The sequence below is a fragment of the Pseudopipra pipra genome, chromosome W (assembly GCF_036250125.1).
Source record: "Pseudopipra pipra isolate bDixPip1 chromosome W, bDixPip1.hap1, whole genome shotgun sequence".
NCBI classification, from domain to species: Eukaryota; Metazoa; Chordata; class Aves; order Passeriformes; family Pipridae; genus Pseudopipra; species Pseudopipra pipra.
In genome coordinates this window covers 645,927-672,650 of record NC_087580.1, presented here as the reverse complement: position 1 = coordinate 672,650, position 26,724 = coordinate 645,927, and the positions used below count along the sequence as shown (strand labels likewise).

Here is a 26,724-nt window from a genome sequence, read left to right as displayed (position 1 = left end):
GTCGGATTGTGCTGGTTTAAAGGTAAACCAGCAGGGGAAATGAACTCAACCCAAAAGAGAGATTATAAGTCAGAATAACAATTTAATAAAATAACACAATAATCACGATTATGCAGACAAACAGTTGGTTTTAGCCCACAAAACCCTAATGTATAACCCAGCACCCTGGGGCATGAACAGAGTGGTGTTTGTTGGGCCCCCTGAGCCCAAAGTAAAGGGAGAGGGGGAAAAAACCCTGTTGGTGAGAGTAGTGGTGCAGTCTGGTCAAGAGTGGTGGTTGCAGTTCGGTCGAGAGTGGTGATCTGCAGTCTGGTTGACAGTGGTGGTCACAGTCTGATTGAAAAGTGGTGGTTGCAGACTGGTTGAAGAGACATCGCTGACATCACAGGCAGAGCAGTGACATCACAGGGACAGCAGTGACAGAGAGACAGCGGTGACATCACAGGGACAGCAGTGACATCAAAAAGAAAGTGGTGACATCACAGGCAGAGCAGTGACATCCCCAGGGCAGCAGTGACATCACAGGGACATCGGTGGCATCACAAAGGCAGTAGTGACATCACAGGAACAGAAGTGACATCAAAGGGACAGCAGTGACATCACAGAGACATCGGTGGCATCACAAAGGCAGCAGTGACATCACAGGAACAGAAGTGACATCAAAGGGACAGCAGTGACATCACAGAGCAAGCGATGACATCACAGAGAAATCGGTGACATCACAGAGACATCGGTGACATCACAGGGACATCAGTGACATCACAATGACAGCAGTGACATCACAGGGACATTGATGACATCACAGGGACAGGAATGACATCACAGAGACATCGGTGACATCACAAGGGCATCAGTGACATCACAAAGACAGCAGTGACATCACAGGAACAGCAGTGACATCACAGGAACAGCAGTGACTTCACAGGAACAGCAGTGACTTCACAGGAACAGCAGTGACATCACAGGTACATCGGTGACATCACAGAGAAATCGGTGACATCACAGAGAGAACAGTGATATCACAGCGACAGTGGTGACATCACAGAGACAGCAGTGACATCAAAGGGACAGCAGTGACATCACGGCGACGGTGGTGACATCACAGAGACAGTGGTGACGTCACAGAGACAGCAGTGACATCAAAGGGACAGCAGTGACATCACAGGGACACTGGTGACATCACAGGGATATCGGTGATGTCACAGGGAAGCCGTGACATCACAATGACAGCGGTGACATCACAGGGACATTGATGACATCACAGGGACAGGAATGACATCACAGAGACATCGGTGACATCACAAGGACATCGGTGACATCACAGAGACAGTGGTGACATCACAGACACATTGGTGACATCATAGTCACAGCAGTTACATCACAGGGACATTGGTGACATCACAGAGATAGCAGTGACATCACAGGGACATCAATGACATCACAGAGAAAGCAGTGAAATCACAGGGACAGCGATGACATCAGAGGGACAGCACTGACATCACAGAGACATCGGTGACATCACAAAGACAACGGTGACATCACAGAGACAGCGGTGACATCACAGAGACATCACTGATGTCACAAAAACAGCGGTGACATCACAGAGACAACAGTGACATTACAGGGTCAGCAGTGACATCACAGAGACAACAGTGACATTACAGGGTCAGCAGTGACATCACAATGACAGCAGTGACATCAGAGAGACAGAGGTGACATCACAGGGACATCGATGATGTCACAGAGACACCGGCAAAATCACAATAACAGCAGTGACGTCACAGGGACAGCAGTGACATCCCAGGGACAGGAGTGACATCACAGAGACAGCGATGACATCACAGAGACATCGATGACATCACAGGAACATCAGTGACATCACCAGGACAGCAATGACATCACAGGGACATTGGTGACATCACAGGGACAGGAATGACATCACAGAGACAGTGGTGACATCAAAGGGAAAGCAGTGACATCACAGAGACATTGGAGACATCACAGAGACATTGGAGACATCACAGAGACAGTGGTGACATCACAGAGACATCGATGACATCACATATACATCGGTGACATCACAGAGACAGCAGTGACATCACAGGGATATCGGTGAAATCAAAGGGACATCCGTGACTTCAAAGGTACAGCGGTGACATGACAGGCACAGTAGTGACATCACAAAGACATCCGTGACATCACAGAGACAGCAGTGACTTCACAGGGACAGGAGTGACATCACAGGGACATTGGTGACATCACAAAGACTGCAGTGACATCACAGTCACAGCAGTGACATCACAGGGACAGCAGTGACTGTTACAACCCGCCCCAGGAAAAAGGCGGGGGGGTAACTCAGGTTTTATCAATAATTCCCTTGGGGTGGATTAAAGTGAAACGACACTAAATAATCGGTGTCTGAAAACATATTGACAAGGTTTATTTTAACAATTCTGTATCAACAACTATGCCAGCATTTTGGGGGCTGTCATATAACAAGACCAACCTTTTGGGGGAGGAGAAAAATGCATAGGGGAGAGAAATATAGGGTAAGAGTAAGGGAGAGCAAGAAAAAAGAAAAGATAAGAGTGGTAAAAATGTAAATAGTCACCGCCCACTGGATCCAGCCATGTAAAAGGAATGGTCTTGATCCGCAGGTGGGGAGGGGAAAAGAAGGAAAAATCCGCCCCAAACCCCCAAAGTCACCAGTCAATATCCATATCCTTTGCACCTCCCCCAAGGCGGGGAGTTGTTTTCATAGGCTGGTGTCCCCCTTTTTGGGGCGGAGTTCATGTGGAGGGCGTGGTAAACTCGGCTCTTCCCGCCTTTTTGGGGCTTGACATCTTCTGCCCTGGAGGAGGGGGATGGGCCCAGTTACCCATCAGAAAGTCAAAAGCCTGCAGAAGTCTCTTAGAATGCATAAATCATTAACTGTTCCAGTCTCTGACACCCCCCAGAGTGCGGGCGGGGCTGGATTGGAGGGTCCCGGCTGGGTCCGAGGCCACGGGGAGGGGCTGCGGCCGCCGGCAGCTCAGGAGCTCTGTGGGGAGAGAAAAGGGGGTGAGAGCAGGGTGGGGGGCAGGGCGGGCACAAAGGCTGTGGGCAAGGGGGGGGACAAAACCGCCGGGGACCCCCCCTTTACCTTCTCCCGCAGGTAGAAGCCGAGCCCCAGCGCCAGGAAGACCAAGCCCAAGACGAAGCCCCCGACCCCCACCAGGATCTTGCTGCGGACGGTGTCCGGTGGCATCTCTGGGGGGAACTGGGGGGGTCAGCACCCCCAAAACCTCCTCCCACGCACCCCCCGGCATCCCACAGAGCCCGGCCCGCTCTCCCCCAGCCCACCTGGGGGTCCCTCAAACCTCCTGCCAGTCCCTTCCCAGCCCCGCCAGGGATCCCACCCAGCCCCTCCCGGCCCCTTGAGGACCCTCCAACCCTCTCCCAGCACCCCCAGCACCCACCAAACTCCCTCCCAGTCGCCCCCAGTGTGCCCCCGGTGCTGGGGGGGCCGGGCCGTACCCCAGTGCCGGCTCAGGGGGTGCTCCAGGCTGACGTGCTCCACCTGGCAGCTGTAGGTGACCCCGCGCCGGGGGGGGATTTCCAGCATCACCAGCACCTGGCAGCTCCAGTCCCCGTTGGGGACCACGTCGGTGGCCACCACGTGCTCCAGCAGCTCCTGCCCATCCTGGAACCACCTCACCTGCACCAGCGCAGGGTAGAAATCCATCACAGAGCAGAGCAGGCGGCCGGGGCCGGGCTGGGAGCTCGACAGCACCAGCGAGATGGACACGCTGGGGGGCACTGGCAGGGACGGGGGAGACACTGGGCTGAGCTGGGGGGCACTGGGAGGGAGGGGAGAGGACTTGTAGGACATTGGGAGGGATTGGGATGGGAGTGGGAGGGACTGGGATGGCAGTGGGAGGGACTGGGAATAGAGTGGGGGAGAAGGGGCTTGGCTGGGGGGACACTGGGGAGAGAGTTGGGAGGTGTGGGAGTGAAGTGAGAACGACTGGGAATGGACTGAGAGGATCTGGGAATGGAGTGACGGGGACTAGGAATGACTGGAAATGACTGCAAAGGACTGGGAATGACTGGTGTGGACTGGGAAGGAAGTGATGGGGACTGGGAGGCTGAGTCCTGGTGAGGGAATTCTTTGGTTTGGGTCCGCCTGGCAACTGGAGCGTCATCAGAGAGACGCGCTGGGATTGGCTGAGGGGCGTGAGCTCGGTGGCCCCAGCGGGGTGGAGATGGCGGGGGGGGCACTGGGAGAGGCTGGGATGGACTGGGATGGAGTGAGAAAAAGTGGAATGGACTAGGAGAGACTAGGGGGCATTGGAAGGACTGGGAGAGACAGGAAAGAACTGGGAAGGGGCAACAGGCCAAGGGAAGGGCACAGGGAGGGCTGAGGGGTCTGGGATGATTCCCAGGGAGGGTTTGAAGGGCTCCAGGGTCATTCCCGGGGCAGGGGCTGAGGGGACCAGCTCTGCCCCACGCTCACCTCTCCTCTCCAGGATGAAAGGAGCACCAAGTTTGTAGTTGTGCCGGCAGAGCCTGTCCACTTCACCCCGTTCGTACTCCAGAATTACGGGGTTGCTGTTCCATTGCCTGGCCCAGAATTCTCCATACGGGGTGTCCCCCACATAGACCCCCACATCGCTGTCGAAGTGGGCGTACTGCTCCCGGTTGTAGATGTACCTGTCCACATACCTCACCCGCTCGGTGCCGTTGATGAAGTGACACTCGGCCTTTCCCATCCACTGGAACACCCCTGTGTGTGCAGGACACGGGTCAGGGGGTGCCCCGTCCGCCCCCATCATCCCCATCCCCCCAAAGCAGGCTGGGAGCTCAGGGGGCCACCCCGGACCCCCCTTTCCCATCCCCTTTGCCCCACGGACGCCCCAGCACCGGCTCTTGGCTGGGGGGGAACCCCCCCCATCAGCCCCCGGGGATGGACAAGGGTGGCTGGGGACCCCCCCACTGCCGATCCGACCACCCCAGAGCCCCAAGGAACCGCTCCAGGGCTCAAGAAACACCCAGGGACCCCCAGGGCACCCCTCTGCCTGCTCTCCCACCCACTCCTTTCCCCCCTCTCCCACCCCTTTCCCACTGTCCCCACAATCCCCATACCCCCCACACGCACTTTGGGGTTCCCATCACCCTCCCACTCACTCTGGGCCTTCCGACCCCCCTCCCACTCACTTTTGGGGCTCCCAACCCCTCTTTTCTCCCCTCTTTCCCCCCCTTTCTCACCCGACCCCCCTTCCCGCTCCCCCCGCTCACCCGACAGCTCCTCGCCCGCAGCCGGGGGGGCTCCCAGCACCACCAGCACCGCCAGCACGGCCCCAGCTCCCCGCACACGCTCCATGCCCAGCGCCGGACAGCTGCTGACAGCCCAAAACCAGCCGGGCGGCGCCGTTTTGGGGGGTTTGGGGCGCGCTGGGCTTGGCTGAGGGCGCAGTTGGGGCCCTTTTTTCGAGGCGTCTTCCCGGCGACTGATGAGTCATCAGCGCGGCGCGCTGGGATTGGGCGCGGGCGGCGTGGGCGCTTTGGGATTGGCTGAGGGCCCTTGGGGGCCCCCGCGGCAGCCCCGGGGCTGGGGGGTTCGGGGGGGTCCGTGGGCTGCGGGGGAGGGGGGAGCTCAGGGCCCCCCAAAAATGCCCAGACAGGGCTCCCAAAGCTCAGGGCAACCCAAAAACAGCCACCCAGGTCTCCCACAGATCAGGGGAACCTCAAACAGGATAAAGTTGTCCCGGAGCTCAGAGCTGCCCAAAACAAGGGGGAGATGGGGGGCTGAGGGTGCCCAATCCCCCTTTCCCCAGGATTTTTGGTTGTACCCAAACCCCTCTTTTCCAGGACTTTTGGGGGCCTGGAGCTTCTCCGCATTTGGGGGCTTGGTCTGGTAGTGCCCAAACAGCCCTTTGACCAAGATTTTGGGGCTCTGGTGGTGCGCAGCACCTGCTGTTATCAGGATTCTTGGGGTCTGGGGGTGCCCAAACCCCCCTGTTCCTCGGTTTTTTTTGGAGACTGACATTGGCCAAAGCCTCCCACCCCCCATTCCCCAGAAATTTTGGGATCTGGGTGTGCCCAGGCCTCTCTTTTCCCACAATATTGGCAGTCTGTGTGTGCCACATCCCCCCTGTTCCCGGGATTTTCAGGGGCTGGCAGTGCCCAAAGCCTCTTTTTCCAGGATTTTCAAAGTCTAGGATTGCCAAAAGCCCAGTGTTCCTGAATTTTGAGGGCCTGGACCTGCACAATGTGAGGATTTTGAGGGGCTGGGGGTGACTAAACATCCCTTTCCCAAAGACTTTGAGGCTCTGGAGGTGCTCAAACCTCTCTGTTCCTGGGATTTTGGGTGGGTTGGGAGTTCCCAAACCCCCCCTTTTCATAGGATTTCTGTGCTCAGGGAGTGTCCAAGCCCCTCTTTTCCGATATTTTGGGGTCTGGGAGTGATCCAACACCACTGTCCCTGGGATTTTTATGGTCTAGGAGAGCTCATACCCCTGTGTTCCAAAGATTTTTGGTGTCTGAATGTTCCCAATCCCCCTGTTCCCGTGTTTTTTAGATGCTGATGGTGCCCAAACCGCTCTATTTTTACATTTGATGAGCTGGGAGTGCCAACCCCCCCCGTTCTCACAATTTTAGGTATCCTGGAGTACATAACCCTCTCTTTTCCCAGATTTTGTAGTTCTGGGACAGCCCAAACCCCCCTGTTCCTGGTTTATTGGGAGGCTGACATTGCTCGAACCCCTCTGTTCCCAGGATTTTCGGAGTCGGGGTGTGTCCAAACCACCTTTCTCCAGGATTTTGTGGGTCTGGGAGTGCCCAAAAGCACCTGTTGCCAGGATTTTTAATGTCTGGGATGACAAACCCCCCCTGTTTCCAAGAGTTTTAGGGGGCTGGGAGTGTTCAAAAACCTTTTTCAATATTTTGAAGTCTGGAAGTGTTCCAGCCCCCCAGTTCCTTGGACTTTTAGTATCTAGGAGAACCCATACCCCCGTGTTCTCAAGATTTTCATAGACTAAATGTTCCCAACTCCCTTATTCCCAGCTTTTCAGAGGGTTGACATTGCCCAAACTCTCCTGTTCCCAAGATTTTGGGGCTCTGGATGTGTCCCAACCACTTTTCTCCATCATTTTTTGGGCCTGGGATTGCCCAAACCCCCCTGTTCTCAGGATTTTTAATGTCTGGGAGTGCCCAAACCCCCCTGTTGCTGGGATTTTCGGAGCCCCCCAGTTGTCTCCCAATAACCAGGACTGCAGAGAACTGGGAAGCTTTACTGGGAACACTGGGAGCAGCCGGCTGGGGTTTGAATACAAAGAAAAGCAGGGCCGGGGGGGACACACGAACACCCCCAAAGTGTGGGCGGGGCTGGACTGGGGGGTCCCGGCTGGGCCCGAGGCCACGGGGAGGGGCTGCGGCTCAGGAGCTCTGTGGGGAGAGAAAAGGGGGTGAGAGTGGGGGGGGGGGCTGGGAGGCACAGACGCTCTGGGAGAGCAAGGGGGAGTACATGACTCCTGGGGACCCCCCTTTACCTTCTCCCGCAGGTAGAAGCCGAGCTCCAGCGCCAGGAAGACCAAGCCCAAGACGAAGCCCCCGACCCCCACCAGGATCTTGCTGCGGACGGTGTCCGGTGGCATCGCTGGGGGGAGCCGGGGGGGTCAGCACCCCCAAAACCTCCTCCCACACACCACCCAGAACCCCACAGAGCCCGGCCCGCTCTCCCCCAGCCCACCCGGGGGTCCCTCAAACCTCCTGCCAGTCCCTTCCCAGCCCCTGTTAGGAACACACCAAGCCCCTCCTAGCCCCTTTAGGATCCTCCCACCCCACCCCCCATCACCCCCAGTACCCACCAAACTCCCTCCCAGTCGCCCCCAGTTGCCCCCTTTCCCCCTCGGCCCCCTGCCAGTGTGCCCCCGGGGCTGGGGGGCCGGGCCGTACCCCAGTGCCGGCTGAGGGGGTGCTCCAGGCTGACGTGCTCCACCTGGCAGCTGTAGGTGACCCCGCGCTGGGGGGGATTTCCAGCATCACCAGCACCTGGTAGGTCCAGTCCCCGTTGGGGACCACGTCAGTGGCCACCACGTGCTCCGGCAGCTCCTGCCCATCCTGGAACCACCTCACCTGCACCGGCGCAGGGTAGAAATCCATCACGGAGCAGAGCAGGCGGCCGGGGCCGGGCTGGGAGCTCGACGGCACCAGCGAGATGGACACGCTGGGGGGCACTGGCAGGGACGGGGGAGACACTGGGCTGAGCTGGGGGGCACTGGGAGGGAGGGCAGAGGGCTTGGAGGGCGTTGGGAGGGATTGGAATGGCACTGGGAGGGACTGGGATGGCACTGGGAGGGACTGGGAACAGAGTGGGGTAGAAGGGGCTGGGCTTGGGGGGCACTGGGAGGGAGGGATGGGAGATACGGGAGTGAAGTAAGAACGACTGGGAATGGAGTGAGAGGGTCTGGGAATGGATCGAGAGGTCTGGGAATGGAGTGAGAGGGTCTGGGAGTGACTGTGAAGGACTGGGAATGGGCTGTTCTGGACTGGGAAGGAAGCGATCGGGACTGGGAGGCTGAGTGGTGGTGAGAGAAGTCTTTAGTTTGGGTCTGCCTGGCAACTGGAGCGTCATCAGAGAGACGCGCTGGGATTGGCTGAGGGGCGTGAGCTCGGTGGCCCCAGCGGGGTGGAGACGCGTGGGGGCACTGGGAGAGACTGGGATGGACTGGGATGGACTCAGAGGAACTCGGAGTGGGCAAATGGCTACAGGAACGGGCACAGGGAGGGCTGAGAGGTCTGGGGTGGTTCCCAGGGAGGGTTTGAGGGGCTCCAGGGTCATTCCCGGGGCAGGGCCCGAGGGGACCCGCTCTGCCCCACTCTCACCTCTCCTCTCCACGCTGAACGGGGTACCAAGTTTGTAGTTGTACCGGCAGTACGTGTCCACCTGACCCCGTTTGTACTTCAGATATTCACGGTGGCTGTTATAGTCTCTTGCCTGGATCTCCCCAAATGGGGTGTCCCCCACATAGACCCCCACATCGCTGTCAAAATGCAGGAGCTGCTCCCGGTTGTAGAAGTGCCTCTCCAGGAACCTCACCTGCTCGGTGCCGTTGATGAAATGACACTCCTGTTTTCCCATCCACTGGAACACCCCTGTGTGTGCAGGACACGGGTCAGGGGGTGCCCCGTCCCCCCCCCCCATCATCCCCCAGCCCCCCACAGCAGGGTGGGAGCTCAAGGGACCACCCCGGATCCCCCTTTCCCAACCCACTCCGTCCCACGGACGCCCCAGCACCGGCTCTTGAGTGAGGGGAACCCCCTCATCAGCCCCCCGGGGATGGACAGCGGGGTTGGGGACCCCCACAATGCGGATACAACCCCCTCCAGAGCCCCAAGAAACTGAACCCCCCACCAGGGCTCAAGGAACACCGAGGGACCCCCATGGCACCTCTCTGCCTGCTCTCCCACCACCCCTTTCCCCCCTCCCTTTCCCACCGTCCCCCCAATCCCCAGAACCCCCCGCCCTCACTTTCGGGCTCCCACCACCCTCCCACTCACTCCAAACTTCCCTCCAAACCCCCTCCCACTCACTTTTGGGGCTCCCATCCCCTCTTTTCTCCCCTCTTTCCCCCCCTTTCCCACCCGACCCCCCTGCCCGCCCCCCCCCGCTCACCCGACAGCTCCTCGCCCGCAGCCGGGGGGACTCCCAGCACCACCAGCACCGCCAGCACGGCCCCAGCTCCCCGCACACGCTCCATGCCCAGCGCCGGACAGCTGCTGACAGCCCCAAACCAGCCGGGCGGCGCCGTTTTGGGGGGTTTGGGGCGCGCTGGGCTTGGCTGAGGGCGCAGTTGGGGCCCTTTTTTCGAGGCGTCTTCCCGGCGACTGATGAGTCATCAGCGCGGCGCGCTGGGATTGGGCGCGGGCGGCGTGGGCGCTTTGGGATTGGCTGAGGGCCCTTGGGGGCCCCCGCGGCAGCCCCGGGGCTGGGGGGTTCGGGGGGGTCCGTGGGCTGCGGGGGAGGAGGGAGTTCAGGGCCCACCAAAAATGCCCAACCACGGCTCACAAAGCTCAGGGCAACCTAAAAACGCCCAGCCAGGGCTCCCGCAGCTCCCGCGGGCCCCACAAATGAGCGGAGGGCGGTCTCTGATTGGCTGAGCTCGGGGAGGGCTCCGTTCCGGACGGGTCTGCCCGGCAGCTGATGACGCATCAACAGCACTCGCTCCCATTGGCTGCTGCAGCTGACCCTGCCCGGGACTTGGGGGGTCCAAGGTGGGTTTGGGGGGTTCCAGGATTGCTGGGGATGGGGTTTGGAGTGTCGTGGATAGGTGGGAATGAGGGTCTGGGATGCCGGGTGTGCCCAATAACCCTCTGTTTGTGAGATTTTGGGAGTCCGGGAGTGTTTGAACCCCCACTGTTCTCATGAGTTTTAGAGTCTGGGAGTGTCCTAACCCCTCTCTTTTAATATTTTGGGCTCTGGGCGTGCCCAAACCCTTGTTTTCACAATTTTGGGGTCCTGGGAGTACCTAAACTTCTCTTTTCCAGGATTTTTTTTTGATCTGGGAACACAAGGAGACAATGGGGAAAGGGATGGGGACACCAGGAGCAGGATGGGAAGACCAGGAGAAGACTGGGGACACCAGGAACTGGGAATGGGGATATCAGGAGTTGGGAATGGCAACACCAGGAATGGGAACCAGGGGGGACCAGGATGGGGTCACGGGGAACAGGTGGGGCATTACCAGCAACTGGTAATGGGAACACCAGGAGCGGGAATAGGAACGTGGGGAACCAGGATGGGGACACTGGGGACAGGAACGGGGACCCTGGGAGCAGGCTGGGCATTACCAGCAATGGGAACGGGCATGGCAGGAATGGGAATGGGCACAGCAGGAACTCTGTGTCTCTGCTGGCCCCCCGGGCTGTGCCTTGGAGCCCTGACAGCTCCTGCAGGTCGCAGCTTTCCCAAGGCCTGGCAGCCCTCGCTGCCGTTGCCGGTCCTGCAGCGCCGGGCGGGACGCGCTGCGGATCCCGCCGGGCTCCGGCGCTGCCACGGAACCCGCCGGCACCGTCAGCCCGCACGGCACCCACGGCAAGGGGCACCACGGCCGGGCAGCTGCTCCCCACGGCATCGCCAGCCCACAGCACCCGGCAGCTCCCATTGACTCACTGCAGCAGGAGAGCAGCAAAGCCTGGCAGCAAACTCCCAGGGCAATTCTAGGGGCCAAAGGGACGCTTCCAGCAGCATTCCAGACTTGAGTATTCCCGCAGAATTCCTTCTCCAGCTCTGCAGCCTCTCGTGCTGTTCCAGGGCTGTCGGGTTTACACTGCCCTCCTGCTGCTCCTGGCTCAGGGCTCGCCAGGTTCAGTGCCCCCTTGGCAGTCCCGGACAAAAGGAGGGCACTGCTCTGCTCTGCTTTCTGCTGCTGAACATCTTCATTCTCCTCCTCGCAAGGACCCACAACTCTCCCGCTTTACAAAGAGCAGCAGCACTTGGCAGGCCCGGCAGGATCTTCCCCACAAAGGCCGTGGCACTGCCCTGTGCTCGTCCTGCCACAGGAGCTCAAGGCTTCTGCACAGCACAACTTCCCAGCAGTGACCTCCCTGCTCCAGAGGGATGAGGAGCCTCTGCTGAACTGCAGAGATTCACACACTGCAACCATTGCACTGCCTGCATTTCCTGCCATTCTGCAGCACTTGGGCATCTACTGTGGCTCTTCCTGCTGTTTAAGAAGGAGGTTTGCAAGCCCTGGGAGCTGGATGGAGTTTTGTTCCAGCTGCCAGCTAAGGAAGTTTTCAACCTGTTACACAATACATGCAATGAAAACTCCAGTGATTTAAGAACTTGGACTCCAGCAGAACTGTTGGTTTATTTATTTCATCAGGAAAAATAGACCAGGAAATAAAGCCATCCCTTAATATATGTAAGTCAAATGAACTAATTTAGGTAAATAAATAGGCTGTGAAAAGGAAGTTACTGACTTTTGTACATGGATACATTAGAGAAGGGAGCAGGATACAATGCTTGGGATGCTCCTTGGAATACTAGTCCAGAAATGTCTTAGTACAGAGCATTAGACTCCACAACAGAATCCTGCCAAGTAATTATATCCACATAGGAAAGGAAATTGTTGGCAATCCTGACCTGGCTTTTGGAGGTATCAGGAGCTCCTAAAAAACAAGTATCTTAAACTGAAAACTTTATTCAAGTAGCTGAATCTACCCAGCACAGGGCCTTCTACAGCTCATGGTGAGCTTACTTTCAAGACAGAAAGCCCCAAACAGGCACAATCTTCCATTCCAAAGTCTCACCCAGCTGCCTTCATCTCATCCCTGCCCTCCCCCAGGAAGATTCCACCAGCCAAGCCCAGGGCACTCCAAGGGAAACCCTTGGGTGACCTTGTCTGGTGTTCCCTGGGCACTGAGGGAAGAAGAGAAGTTTATCAAGGTGCCAAATGCCCACGGAGATCTTGGAAATCAGCTCTCCAGGATGCTTTGCAGCCCTTCTCAGTCAGCTTGAGCTCTTCAAATACACTTGTCCTCAGCGTTTTCTCTGAAAGGGTCACTATGGTCTGAAGGGTCAAACTCAGAAGTGTCTGAACCTGCAGACAGTCCTTCCTTCCGGGCAGAGCTGTAGCTGCTTGGGAATGTTATTCCCTGCTGTCAGCTTCTCACAGAGCTGTGGGCACACATTCTCCAGGTAGCTCACTGAATGCAGAGTTTCCTTCCAACCTGAAGGGAGTCTTTGCTCTACAACATCTCTCCCCGGTGGCACTGTGTGATTGCAGGCTGGTTCTCCTGGCTCTGCCTGTGTCCTGCTCTCCTTGGAAAGCACCATGTCCGTAAAGATCCAGATGATGATCCTGATCTTGAAGAGAATCAATAAAATATCATTAAACAGGCATAAAATATTGAGAATCAATCAATGCAATGCCAGATCTATCTGAAAAAAGACACAAATACAGTGTTGTGGAGCTCCTGGCCCAGCTTTCCCAGCTGTGTGCATTGGCCAGGAAGCCCTGGGGCCTCACTTCTCCTGCCCCCTAATTAGGAGCAATTTCTTAGGCCAATTAACCAGGAGTCATTTGCCCCTGAGCTGCTTTGTTCCTCTGCCAGGCACAGGCCAGCCCGGGCTCCGCAGGCTGCGGGGCTGCTGCGTCCTGTCAGTGCTCAACACCTCGGATTTATTTGCCCCCAAAAGGGAAAACGGCCCCGAATCCCGTGGGCTGAGCGCAGGAGGGGACAGAGTTCTGGCACAAAACTCCACCCGCCGGGTTTGCCCAGCCCGGGAAGAACCAAGGGCCCCGCAGTGAGGTGGGACCCCCCAGCAGCCCTTGTGTGCCGTGCCCAGCTGAAGCCCTCCCTGGGGCGCTCGGGGCTGGCTGGGCACACTGGGAGCGCTGGGAAGGGCCCCGGCTCGGGGCGGGGGCGGCGGGTGCCCAGCAGTGACTGAGGGGAAGGGCCTTCACAGGGACCCCCCGCGCCCCTCGCTGCCCACGGGAAGGGTTTTTGGTCCCTCTGAGCGATTTGGCGGCGTTTCTGGGCTCGGCGGGGCCGGGCAGGCGGCAGCGGGACACGCGGGGCCCGGGCCGTGCGGCGGAGCCGGGTGGGAACTGCGGGGCGGCCCCAGCGGGGCCCGAGGGCGGAGCGGAGCCGGTTGGGAACGACCCCCGATCCCCCCCGGGCCCAGGTCTGATTCCAGGAAAAAGCGACGATATTAAACCCAAGAACCACAGGTGCTGCTGAGCCGGTGTTTGTTTATTTGGGCGCCGGACGCGCGGGGCACAGCTCGGCCTCACAGGCACCGCTCCCCCTCACAGCTTCCCTTGGATGCAACTGCCTCGTACATATTGATTGCACGTGTGTTCATCATGGCTGGGCTTCAGGAACAAAGATTTGGGAAAGGCTCTATCCACATTTGTTACAAGCACACTGGTGGCTAAAAAGGACAATACAAGATAGACATATTCGATTGCAAAAAGCACAATAGAAAGACTCCTTAGGTGGCATATTCTGCAAGACACGGTTCTTTCTGCGTTATCTTTTCTCCTCGATGGTGATCCTGCTGCGTTCTCAAAGGAAGCAGCAGCGTTAGAGATGGGGTGTCTCCAGACCTCCCGATTGGAGGCCAGAGTAGACCAGTGATGAAGATCAATGTGGCCAAGGTTGAGATGTTGTTTCAGGCAGTCCTTGTATCTCCTCTTTGGGGCTCCTCTCTTGCAGCAGCCGGTGGCAAGTTCACCCCAGAGCACGATCTTAGGGAGGGGGTGGTTGGTCCTTCATCCTGGAGACGTGCCCTGCCCAGCACAGCTGTGTTCTCAGCAACATGGCCTCAATACTTGTGACTGCTGCCTGTTCTAGAACAGATGGATTGGTCACATCATCTGACCAGTGGATGTTTAGGATTGTATGGAGGCAGCGTTGATGGAAGCGTTCCAGGAGTTGCAGGTGGTGGCTGTAGATGACCCATGATTCGGATCCATATAAGAGAGTAGACAGCACAATGGCTCTGTAAACACTGATCTTTGTGCTTTTCTTCAAGTGTTTATTTTACCAAACTCTTTTATGGAGTTTTTGGAAAGCATTATATGCCTTTGCTAACCTGTTGTCCATCTCTCCATCAATCTCACCATCCGAGGAGATGAGGCTCCCTAGGTAATTAAACTGCTGGACTGATTTGAGCTCTGATTGGCCAATGGTGATGTGGAGATGATGGGGGACTTCCTGAGGTGCAGGTTGATGGAGAACTTCAGTCTTCTTTAAGCTGACTTCCAGCCCAAAGAGCTCAGCAGCCTCAGCAAAGCAGGATGTTAAACGCTGCAGAGCTGCTTCTGTGTGAGCGACGAGGGCGGCATCATCAGCATAAAGCAGCTCCCAGACAAGATGGTTTAAGGTCTTGGTGTGGACCTTCAGTCGCCTTAGGTTGAATAGGCTTCCATCAGTACGATATCAGACGTAGATCCCGTCCTGATCATCGAGGTCTGCTGTGGTCCTTTGGAGCATCCTGCTGAAAAAGATTGTGAATAGGGTTGGTGCAAGAACGCAGCCTTGTTTTACACCGTTGATTATTAGAAAGGGCTCAGAAAGTGCATTGCCATATCTGACTTGGCCGTGCTGATCCTCATGGAGTGAGATGATCATTTTAAGGAACTTGGGGGGACAACCTAAACGTTCCAAAATCTGCCACAGACCTTTTCTGCTCACAGTATCGAAAGCCTTGGTGAGGTCAACAAAGGTTCCATAGAGACCTTTGTTCTGTTCCCTGCACTTCTCTTGAAGTTGTCTGAGAATAAATCCCATGTCTGTGGGGCTCCTGTTGGCTCTGAAACCACACTGGCTTTCAGGGAGAATTCCTTCTGCTATAGTGGATATTAATCTGTTCAAGAGTATTCTTGCCAGGATTTTACCAGCAATGGGGAGCAGAGTAATACCCCGGTAATTTCAGCAGTCTGATTGTGCTGGTTTAAAGGTAAACCAGCAGGGGAAATGAACTCAACCCAAAAGAGAGATTATAAGTCAGAATAACAATTTAATAAAATAACACAATAAGTACGATTATACAGACAAACAGTTGGTTTTAACCCACAAAACCCTAATGTATAACCCAGCACCCTGGGACATGAACAGAGTGGTGTTTTTTGGCCCCCCTGGCCCCAAAATAAAGGGAGAGGGGAAAAACCCCTGTTGGTGAGAGTGGTGGTGCAGTCTGGTCAAGAGTGGTGGTTGCAGTTGGGTCAAGAGTGGTGATCTGCAGTCTGGTTGACAGTGGTGGTCACAGTCTGATTGAAAAGTGGTGGTTGCAGTCTGGTTGAAGAGACATTGGTGACATCACAGGCAGAGCTGTGACATCACAGGGACAGCAGTGACATCAGAGAGACAGCAGTGACATCAGAGAGATAGCGGTGACATCACAGAGACAGCAGTGACATCAGAGAGACAGCGGTGACATCACAGGGACAGCAGTGACATCAGAGAGACAGCGGTGACATCACAGGGACAGCAGTGACATCAAAAAGAAAGTGGTGACATCACAGGCAGAGCAGTGACATCCCCGGGGCAGCAGTGACATCACATGGACATTGGTGACATCACAGAGACAGCAGTGACATCACAGGAACAGAAGTGACATCAAAAGGGACAGCAGTGACATCACAGGAACAGAAGTGACATCAAAGGGACAGTAGTGACATCACAGAGCAAGCGGTGACATCACAGAGAAATCGGTGACATCACAGAGACATCGGTGACATCACAGGGACGGGAATGACATCACAGAGACATTGGTGACATCACAAGGACATCAGTGACATCACAAAGACAGCAGTGACATCACAGGAACAGCAGTGACTTCACAGGAACAGCAGTGACATCACAGGTACATCGGTGACATCACAGAGAAATCAGTGACATCACAAAATGAGAGCAGTGATATCACAGCGACAGTGGTGACATCACAGAGACAGCAGTGACATCAAAGGGACAGCAGTGACATCAAAGGGACACTGGTGACATCACAGGGATATCGGTGATGTCACAGGGAAGCGGTGACATCACAATGACAGCGGTGACATCACAGGGACATTGATGACATCACAGGGACAGGAATGACATCACAGAGACATCGGTGACATCACAAAAACAGCGGTGACATCACAGAGACAACAGTGACATCACAGAGACAGTGGTGACATCACAGACACATCGGTGACATCACAGTCACAGCAGTTACATCACAGGGATATTGGTGACATCACAGAGACAGCAGTGACATCACAGGGACATTAATGACATCACAGAGAAAGCGGTGAAATCACAGGGACAGCGATGACATCAGAGGGACAGCACTGACATCACAGAGACATCGGTGACATCACAAAGACAGTGGTGACATCACAGAGAATGCGGTGACATCGCAGGGTAGCAGTGACATCACAGAGACAGCGGTGACATCACAGAGACATCAGTGATGTCACAAAAACAGCGGTGACATCACAGAGACAACAGTGACATCACAGGGTCAGCAGTGACATCACATTGACAGCAGTGACATCAGAGAGACAGAGGTGACATCACAGGGACATCGATGATGTCACAGAGACACCGGCAACATCACAATAACAGCAGTGACGTCACAGGGACAGCAGTGACATCCCAGGGACAGAAGTGACACCACAGAGACAGCAATGACATCACAGAGACATCGATGACATCACAGGGACATCAGTGACATCACCAGGACAGCAGTGACATCACAGGGACATTGGAGACATCACAGGGACAGGAATGACATCACAGAGACAGTGGTGACATCACAGAGACAGTGATGACATCACAGAGACAGTGGTGAAATCACAGAGACATCGATGACATCACATATACATCGGTGACATCACAGAGACAGCAGTGACATCACAGGCACAGCAGTGACATCACAGGGACATTGGTGACATCACAAAGACAGCAGTGACATCACAGGGACCGCCATGACATCACAGGGACATGAGTGACATCACAGACACAGCAGTGACATCACAAAGACTGCAGTGACATCACAAAGACTGCAGTGACATCACAGGGACAGCAGTGACATCACAGGGACAGCAGTGACTGTTACAACCCGCCCCAGGAAAAAGGCGGGTGGGGTAGCTCAGGTTTTATCAATAATTGCCTTGGGGTGGATTAAAGTGAAACGACACTGAATAATCGGGGTCTGAAAACATATTGACAAGGTTTATTTTAACAATTCTGTATCAACAACTATGCCAGCATTTTGGGGGCTGTCATACAACAAGACCAACCTTTTGGGGGAGGAGAAAAATGCATAGGGGAGAGAAATATAGGGTAAGAGTAAGGGAGAGCAAGAAAAAAGAAGAGAGTGGTAAAAACGTATATAGTCACCGCCCACTGGATCCAGCCATGTAAAAAGCAATGGTCTGGATCCGCAGGCGGTGGGGGAGAAGAAGGAAAAATCGCCCCCCAACCCCCCAAAGTCACCAGGCAGTATCCATATCCTTTGCACCTCCCCCAAGGCGGGGAGTTGTTTTCATAGGGTGGTGTCCCCCATTTTGGCGCGGAGTTCATGTGGAGGGCGTGGTAAACTCGGCTCTTCCTGCCTTTTTGGGGCTTGACATCTTCTGCACTGGAGGAGGGGGATGGGCCCAGTTGCCCATCAGAAAGTCAAAAGCCTGCAGAAGTCTCTTAGAATGCATAAATCATTAACAGTTCCAGTCTCTGACACTCCCCCAGAGCAGCGCTCGTGGGGAGATCTCTGCTCTCAACCTCCAGCAGTGACCTTGGGGGGGTCCCCAACCAAGGCAGGAATCTCCACACACCCCCAAGAAGGGTTCTGTTGGAAGAACCTGCCCCTGGGAAAGGGGACTGGCCCTTTCTGGTAGAAACCCAGGGACTGACAGTCCTTGGACTCCAGGGCTTCCCTCACCATCAGGGGCTTCATTTGGGGTCAAACCAGTCTGGGTTCCAACATCTCCTGCCTTGTCCCGGCCCCCTCTCAGCTCAGCACTGACCCCTTTGCAAATGGGGCATTGTCTTGGGGCCATTGCAGGGGGGATGTCCTGCCCCAGTGTCCCAGTGTTCCTTTAATTGCCAGAGGCCCTGCAGTGTCCCAGTGGCCCCTTGATTCCATGACCTTCTGAAACACCTCAGGGTTCCTTTGGTTCCATGAGGCCCCCCTGTCACAAAGGCCCCTGGATTCCATGAATTCCGCAGTGTCACAAGGTTCCTTTTTTTCCATAGGGCCCTGCAGTGTCCCAGTTGTGCCTTGACTGCAGGAGTATCCAAATTCTCCCAGGGTTCCTTTGGTTTCAGGACGTCCCACATTGTCCCAGCGGCCCCTTCATTCCAGGCAGGCCCAGGGAGACGAAGGCAAAGACGGAGCCCCGACCCCCGTCAGCATCTTGGGGGGGCGGGGGGGCAGGACCCGGGAAACGGTGGCAGCTGCTGGGAAGGGACTGGGACGGACTGGGATGGACTGGGATGGACTGGAATGGACCGGGATAAATTGGGACTGACTGGGACGGACTGGGATGGACTGGGACGGACTGGGTTGAACTGGGAAGGACTCGGATAGACTGGGATGGACTGGACTGGACTGGAATGGGCTGGGATGGATTGGGACAGATTGGGATGGACCAGGACACCAGGATACACCGGGACCAGGACTGGGACCCAGCAGGACCCCCCCGGGAGCAGGATCTGAGCACACTGGGACCCTCCAGGACCAGAACTGGGGCAACAGGGATCATACTGGGAGTAACTGGGACCACACTGAGGGCTACTGGGAGCAACTGGAGGCCACATAGGACATAGTGGGAGGGCCTTGGAGTCACTGGGATCATACTGGTGGAAACTGGAATGTTACTGGGGCATCTGGGAGTGACTGGGAAGGACTAAAAGCATGCTGAGGGCTCTACTGGAATATACTGGGAGAGTCTGCAACCATGGTGGGGGTAACTGGGACCGTACTGGGAGTGACTGGGACTACATGAAGGGGAATTAGGACCAGGCTGGGGGCAACTGGAAGGAACTGTGAGTGACTGGATTTACAATAGAAGCAACTGGGATTGAGTGGGACTGTCAGGAGGGAGGACTGGGATCATACTTGGAGTGACTGGATCTGTGCTAGGGGCAACTGGGAGCAACTGGGACCATACTGGGATCACGGTGGGAGCAGCTTGGCCCATGCTGGGAGCAACTGAGACCACACTGAGGGTGACTGGGGTCATACTGGGATCATACCAGGAGTGAGTGGGATCATGCTGGAGGTGATTGGGATAATACTGGGAGCAACTGGGAGTGCACTGGGGATGACTGGAAGTGGCTGTGAGCAACTGGGATCATGCTGGAAGCTTCTGGGGGCAACTGGGAATGAGTGGGACCACATGGAGGAAACTGGGAGCAACTGGGAGAGACCAGGAGTGACTGGGATCATCCTGGGACTGACTGGGCGCTGAATCTGAAAAATCAGCCCGAGAAACTGCTCAGAGACTTTTTTATCTTTAAGCAGCAAGGTATTTGTTTATTCAACGTTGGGAGCAAGCCAACTCACGCTGGACAAACTTGCTCCAAGGCTTCACACAAAATCAGCATTTTTATACAATCTTCAGCTGGGATTAAATGCATATTCAAGTGATTCCAACATCTATCTCTGCATATTAATAATAGGCGGAGTATAGGTGGAGCTCAGGCGGGGCTTGGGGCGGTGCTTCTCTTGGCCCTCAATCCTGAGGGGACTTCCACTCTTCCTCCATGGCTCTGGGGGCTTCAACTCATCTTCCTCAGCTTGACCTTCCTTCTCTTCCATTGTTCTTGACCCGCTCCCTGAAGCTTGGAAAAAGCCCTGGCTCCCGGCCTATTCCTCCTCTTCCAATGTCTCCCTGATCCTGCTGTCTCTCTAATTTATCCCCTCTAGGCCTAGGACATGTTCCTGTACTATTCTCTGAAGCTTTGCTCCAGTCAGTAGAACAGAACGAGCACAGATGGTCTTGGCTGTTGGGAGCTTGTTAGCAGGCCCAAATTTCTTAGTGAACTCTTTTGGGCCTGGCCTCCTGTTTCACCAGGGACACAGCCCGGGCCCGGGTGTTCCCATTCCCATTCCACGGGTTTGCATTCCTGTTCCAGGTGTTCCCATCCCATTCTAGTTGTTCCCATCCCATTCCAGGTGTTCCCATCCATTCTAGTTGTTCCCATCCCATTCCAGGTGTCCCCATTCCCATTCCAGGAGTTCCCATTCCCATTCCAGGTTTTCCCATTCCCATTCCACGTTTTCCAATTCCCATTTCAGGTGTTCCATCCCATTCTAGGTGTCCCCATTCCCATTCCTATTGTCCCTCCTCCCATTCCTGGTGTTCCCATCCCACTTCTGTTTTCCCCATTCCCAGTTCTTGGTGTTCCCATTCCCATTCCAGGGGTCTCCATTCCCATTCCTATTGTCCCCATTCCCATTCCAGGTGTTCCCATCCCTCCTCTGTTTTCCCTATTCTAATTCCAGGTGTCCCCATTCCAATCCCAGATGTTCCCATTCCCATTCCTGGTGTCCCCAACCTGCTCCCAATGTTCCCATTCCCAATGTTCCCATTCTCAGCCCAGGTGACCCCATTCCCATTCCTGATGTCCCCATTCCCATTCCAGGTGACCCCATTCCAGGTGTTCCCATTCCAGGTGTTCCCATTCCAGGTGCCTCCATTCCAATTCCAAGTGTTCCCATTCCAGGTGTCTCCATTTCAATTCCTGGTGTTCCCATTTCCATTCCTGGTGTTCCCATTTCCATTCCTGGTGTCCCCATTTCCATTCCAAGTGTTCCCATTCCAGGTGTCTCCATTTCAATTCCAGGTGTTCCCATTCCAGATGTCTCCATTTCAATTCTAGGGGTTCCCATTTCCATTCCTGGTGTCCCCATTTCCATTCCTGGTGTTCCCATTTCCATTCCAGGTGTCTCCATTCCCATTCCAGGTGTTCCCATTCCAGGTGTCTCTGTTCCAATTCCAGGTGTTCCCATTCCCATTCCTGGTGTCCCCATTTCCATTCCAGGTGTCTCCATTCCCATTCCAGGTGTTCCCATTCCAGGTGTCTCCATTTCAATTCCAGGGGTTCCCATTTCCATTCCTGGTGTCCCCATTTCCATTCCAGGTGTTCCCATTCCAGGTGTTCCCTCCCCATTCCACGTGTCCCCACTCCCATTCCTTCTGCCCCCATTCCCATTCCTAGTGTCCCCAGTCTGTTCCCAATGTCCCCATTCCCATTCCAGGTGTTCCCATTTCCATTCCTGGTGTTCCCATCCCATTGCTATTGTCCCCATCCCATTCTTTATGTCCCCATTCCCATTCCAGGCATTCTCATTCCCTTTCCAGGTGTTCCATCCCATTCCAGGTGTCACCGCTGACATTTCCCCTGCTGGTTTACCATTAAACCAGCACACCAGGTCTGTGCCCAACGGGGGTCCCTGTGGATCATCCAACGCGGGTCCTCCCATGGCTGATGGAGTTGGAGCAGCGGCCGAAGCTCTTCCCGCAGTCGGGGCACTCGGGGCTTCTCTTACCGGTGGGTCCGTTGGTGGGAGGTCAAGGAAGAGCTCTGCGTGAAGCTCTTCCCACACTCCCCACAGTGGAAGGGCCTCTCCCTGGTGTGGAGGGGACGGTGGGTGTAGAGGGTGGAGCTGTCCCACATTCCCTACACGTGTCGGGCTGTTCCCCAGTGTGGATGTGCTGGGGCCTGAGCAGCTTGGTGCTTGTGCTGAAGCTCTTCCCACATTGCAAGCACTTGTAGGGCCATTCCCTGGTGTGGATGCAACGGTGTTTGCAAAGGCTGGAGCTGTCCCTGAAGCTCTTCCCATACTCCCCACATGTGTAGGGCCTTCCCCACTGTGGATCATCTGGTGGCTGAGGAGGTGGGAGCTCCGTTTGAATCTCTTCCCACACTCCCCACACGTGTAGGGCCGTTCCCCAGTGTGGATCATTTGGTGGCTGAGGAGGTGGGAGCTCCGTTTGAAGCTCTTCCCACACTCCCCACACGTGTAGGGCCGTTCCACACTGTGGATGCGACAGTGGGTGCGGAGGGTGGAGCTATGCCTGAAGCTTTTCCCACACTCCCCACATTTGTAGGGCCGTTCCCCACTGTGGATGTTCTGGTGGCTGAGGAGATGGGTGCTCCTGCTGAAGCTCTTCCCACATTCCAAACATCTGAAGGGCTTTTCCCTGCTTGGAGGCTGCTCAGATACCACCAGCTCGCAGCTCCGCCTCAAGCTCCGGCCGCCTTCCCGGCACACGCTGGCTCTTTCCTCCTCACAGCCCCCTGGGCTGGCTTTGCAGCCCCTCCTGCGGGGGCATCTCCGGCCCTTTTCCTCCCCGCTGCCTTCCTGCGCCGGGGAGCCCTTCAAAACGGCCTCCCCCACCAGGCTCTGCCGCCGGGATTTGTCCTCCGCGCTCTCCGGCCTCACCTCGGGGCCTGGGGCAGGAAGCAACAAGGACACGCAGGGGATTTGCCTCCGGTCCACAGGGAAGCCCAAGGACATCCCCCCAACTCCGGCCCCGGCAGGACGGCCACAAAAGACAAAAGACCGACCCAAAGGGGCACTGACTTCCTCCTCTCCTGCATGGGGGACCCGCGGCATCTTCCTCTTCCTCACAGCCTCCTCCATCCGACCAAGCTTTGGGAAGCAGAAATCCTGATGGGGGAAAAACAAGGTGTGAGCGCATTGCCTTGGGGGTTCCTCCTGCCCAAGTCCAGCTCTAAGACTCACCAGGCATCTTGTGTCCATAAAAACCCACAAAACAACAACATTCAGCCCAAAATCCCCACCCAGAATTTCCCATCTCTCCTCTCTGGGATTAGGGGGGTCCCCCCTGTCTGGCCTGATGGCACTTCTGCCTGCATTGGGGTTCCCCCTTCTCCGTGCTGCCGGGGGTCTCGCGCCTCCGGGGGGTTCCCACTCTCCGGGGTCCCCTTTAGTGTTGCCAGGGGGGTCCCAGGGCTCACTTCTCCCCACTCTGCCTCCCGGGGCCGGCCGGCCCTCCTCTCTCGGCTCCCACCCTCGCAAACCTCTTGGCGCTCTCGGCTCCCACCACGCCTCAAGGCCCCCCCTCCTCTCCACACTCCAAGGCCTTCCCCCTCTCCGGGACCCCCGCTTAAGGGGCCCGGCGCTCCCTCTCTGCTCCCCCCCCCCCAGCATTCCGGGAGTCCCCCAGCTCCAGGATCGCCCCTCTCCGCTCTCCCCACTCCGCGGCTACCGGGGTTCCCCCCCGGCTCTCACGGGGGGTCCCCAAACCGCTCTCGCCCCCCCCGCCATTGCCGAGCGACCGCCAGGACCTTTTGGCTGCTCTTCTTTGTGCTCCCGCTCGGCTCCTCCCTCGGCTGGGCCGCCGCTTTTGGCGGGTTTCCTCCTCCGGGATCCGCCCCCTGCAGCCCTTCCCCCCCTGGCCCAGCCCTCCTGCCCCCCATGGACCCCCTTGGCCCCCCCTCTGACCCCCCTTGCCCAATAAGTCTGATTATACAGACAAGCAATTGGTTTTAATCCACAAAACCCAAATGTAGAACCCAGCACCCTGGGCCAGGAACAAAGTGCTGTTCCTTGGGCTCCCCCCCCGAGTCCAAAGTAAAGGGAGAGGAAAATACCTGCTGGTGGGAGAGCTGTTGCAGTCTGGTCAAAAGTGGGGATTGCAGTCCAGTTGAGGGGGGTGGTCTCAGGCTGGTTGAGAGCGGTGAACTGCAGTCCTCCTCTGGATCCCACGAGTGGGAAAAAGGTTCCGAAACTCCAGGTTTATATATTCTCCAGTTCAGGCAGGAATGCCCAGTCCTCCCCTCAGAGCGGGGAATTCCAAATAAGGCTATGAGGATGCTCAGTCCATAAAAGGATATGAGGATGCTCAGTCCATAAAAGGGTAGGAGGGTGCTCAGGACATCCCCCCCACCTGGCAGGCCTCTCCTGACAACAGTTCCTGGGAAAATGGCATGGAAGGCCAGAGAATCCACAGTTTTGGGCTACACCCATCCAGTGAGGAATCAGTCCCAGCTGTTCTAACTAGGACACTGTGTCCCTCATCGCTGCCATCATCATCATCATCGGCCTTGTGGCAGTCGGTGTCTGGAAGCTCCGATCCGGTAACTCCCGGGATGGGGGTCGGGAAGGGGCACGGATCCGCCCGGCAGCATTCCAGGGATCCTGTGCCACGGGTGCTGATCCCGCTTTCTTTCCATAGGGAAGAGGGAGGGGAAGGGATACGACCCTGCGCCCACCAGTGAGTCCCAGCAGCGTGTGTGGATCCAGATCCTCTGGGCAGGGATCCCAGGATGGATGCCGGGATTCCAGAGGGGAATGGGGGCCTAATGGCTGGAGCGGGATTAGAAGGGGATTCCAGCTCAGGGCAGGATTCCAGAGTGGGCTCAGGTGGAATTGGGGACTGGGATCAGGGCTGGATTCTGGAGTGGGATTGGCGTGGGATGGATGGAGTGGGATTGGGGTGGGATGGACGGAGCAGGATCAGGTGGGATTCCGGAGCAGTTCCTACTCTCCCTGGGCTCCACAGCCGGCTCCATACCCTGGGATGGGAACAGGGACATGGTGACTCCTTTCCCCGCTCTCATCCCAGCAGGAATCACAGCCTGAGCGATCCCGGAGCTGGATCTGCCCCTTCCCTCTCCCTGCGGAAAGGCAGTAGCTGCTGGCAGAGCTCATCCCGCTGCTCCCACCCACCCCGGCCCCCCTGCGGCTCTTCCCGATGGATCAACTTCCTGCTTTTTCCCGTGTGAAACCCAGGACCACAATTATTCCTGAGGCTTTAATTTGGGTGTGAAAATCTCCTGCTTTGGGCAATAAATCCTGGCTCCCTCCTCTGGCATCTGGCAGTTCCTCTCTGGGAACCAGGACTGGGAATGGGGACATGGGGGCTTGGATGGGGACATTGGGAGCAGGTTGGGGACAGCAGGAATGGGAATGGGAACTCCAGGAATGGGAATGCGGACATTGGGAGCATGTTGGAGTTACCAGGAATGGGAATGGGGACACCGTGAGACAATGGGGAAAGGGATGGGGACACCAGGAGCAGGATGGGAAGACCAGTGGAAGGTTGGGGACACTGGAGCAGGCTGGGGACATCAGGAATGGGATGGAGACGCCAGGAATAGCAATGGAGACATTGGGAGCAGGTTGGGGACAGCAGGAACTGGGAATAGGGACACCAGGAATGGGAACAGGGACATTGGCAGCAGGTTGGAGACACCAGGGACTAGGAATGGGGACATCAGGAATGGGATGGTCACACTGGGAAGGAGAGCACCAGGAATGGAGTGGGAACATCAGGGACAAGGATGGGGACACTGGGAACTGATGAAGAGGAGCAGAGACCCCAGACTCACCTAAACCCCTCTGAGCATTGAGGGCCAAGAGAAGCTCTTCCTGAGCTCTGCCCATTATTAATACGTATAGACAGATGTAATCGCATGAATATGATTTATCACATTTAATCACATATGAAAGTTGTATAAAACCTCTGATTTTCTGTGAACCCTTTGAGCAAGTTCTCTGTGGTGCAAACCACACTCGCTCCCGACGTTGGCAATAAATCCCTTTGCTGTTCAAAAGATCCAAAACTCTCTGAGCAGTTCTTCGGACCGGGTTTTTCAGCATCACAGAGGCAAAGGCACAAACTGAGGGATCCCCTCAGAGTTCCACATTCTCACCAAAGCTCCCCTCTCAGCTTCCTTTACACTGACCTCTTCCTGCAAGGACCTCCTTCCCATTCTGCTGATGCTTCTCAGGTTGTGTACCACCAGAAAAAAACCCAAATGCCAAGGGATGTGCATAGATTCACCAAGGATACAGCCCACCAGAATGAACATCTGATTCAGACTGGCAGGAAAATACTCACCTGGCTCCTCTGCCCCCCAGTGCCCAAAGCCCACCCCACCGCTTGCATCCCACCTGGAAAGAACAGAAAGACGCTCACAGAACAACCTTTGAAGAGAAGTGCCTGTCAGAACTGCAAGGAGGGATGCACGACAATCTCACGTGGGGGATATTCTCTGCTCTGCCCTGCAGACCCTTGTGCTGGGGTCAAAACACAGCCTCTCTGCTTTCCTCTCCTGAGGGACTTGTTCTTAGACATCCCTTTCTCCACCCGGCAATTCCCAAGCCTGTACCCGGCTCTTATCCCCTCTCTGCCTCAGAGCCCTCAACTTCTCTTGCAGAGAGCTGGCCCACAGCCTGCGTTGGGGCAGCAGTTCCTTCCTGGG

At 56.2% G+C, this 26,724-nt stretch overlaps 2 protein-coding genes and 1 long non-coding RNA gene across 5 annotated transcripts in view; all 3 read right to left on the bottom strand.

The window, feature by feature from the left end:
- Positions 1-26,724, bottom strand: part of LOC135405804 (uncharacterized) — a 369,333-nt gene that overhangs the window by 336,763 nt on the left and 5,846 nt on the right. The window lies entirely within an intron of this gene.
- On the bottom strand, positions 3,032-5,554 carry LOC135405949 (class II histocompatibility antigen, B-L beta chain-like). Its single transcript, XM_064640463.1, has 4 exons — positions 5,278-5,554; positions 4,496-4,765; positions 3,517-4,017; positions 3,032-3,249 (listed from the first exon to the last, which is right to left on the bottom strand). Exons 1-4 carry the CDS (start codon positions 5,360-5,362, stop codon positions 3,032-3,034), a joined length of 1,074 nt encoding a protein of 357 aa, XP_064496533.1. The 5' UTR covers positions 5,363-5,554.
- LOC135405948 (class II histocompatibility antigen, B-L beta chain-like) lies at positions 7,417-9,184 on the bottom strand. Its single transcript, XM_064640462.1, is given in 5 exon segments — positions 7,417-7,425; positions 7,530-7,636; positions 7,936-8,007; positions 8,010-8,330; positions 8,866-9,184. Coding segments are annotated over 5 exon segments (828 nt in total).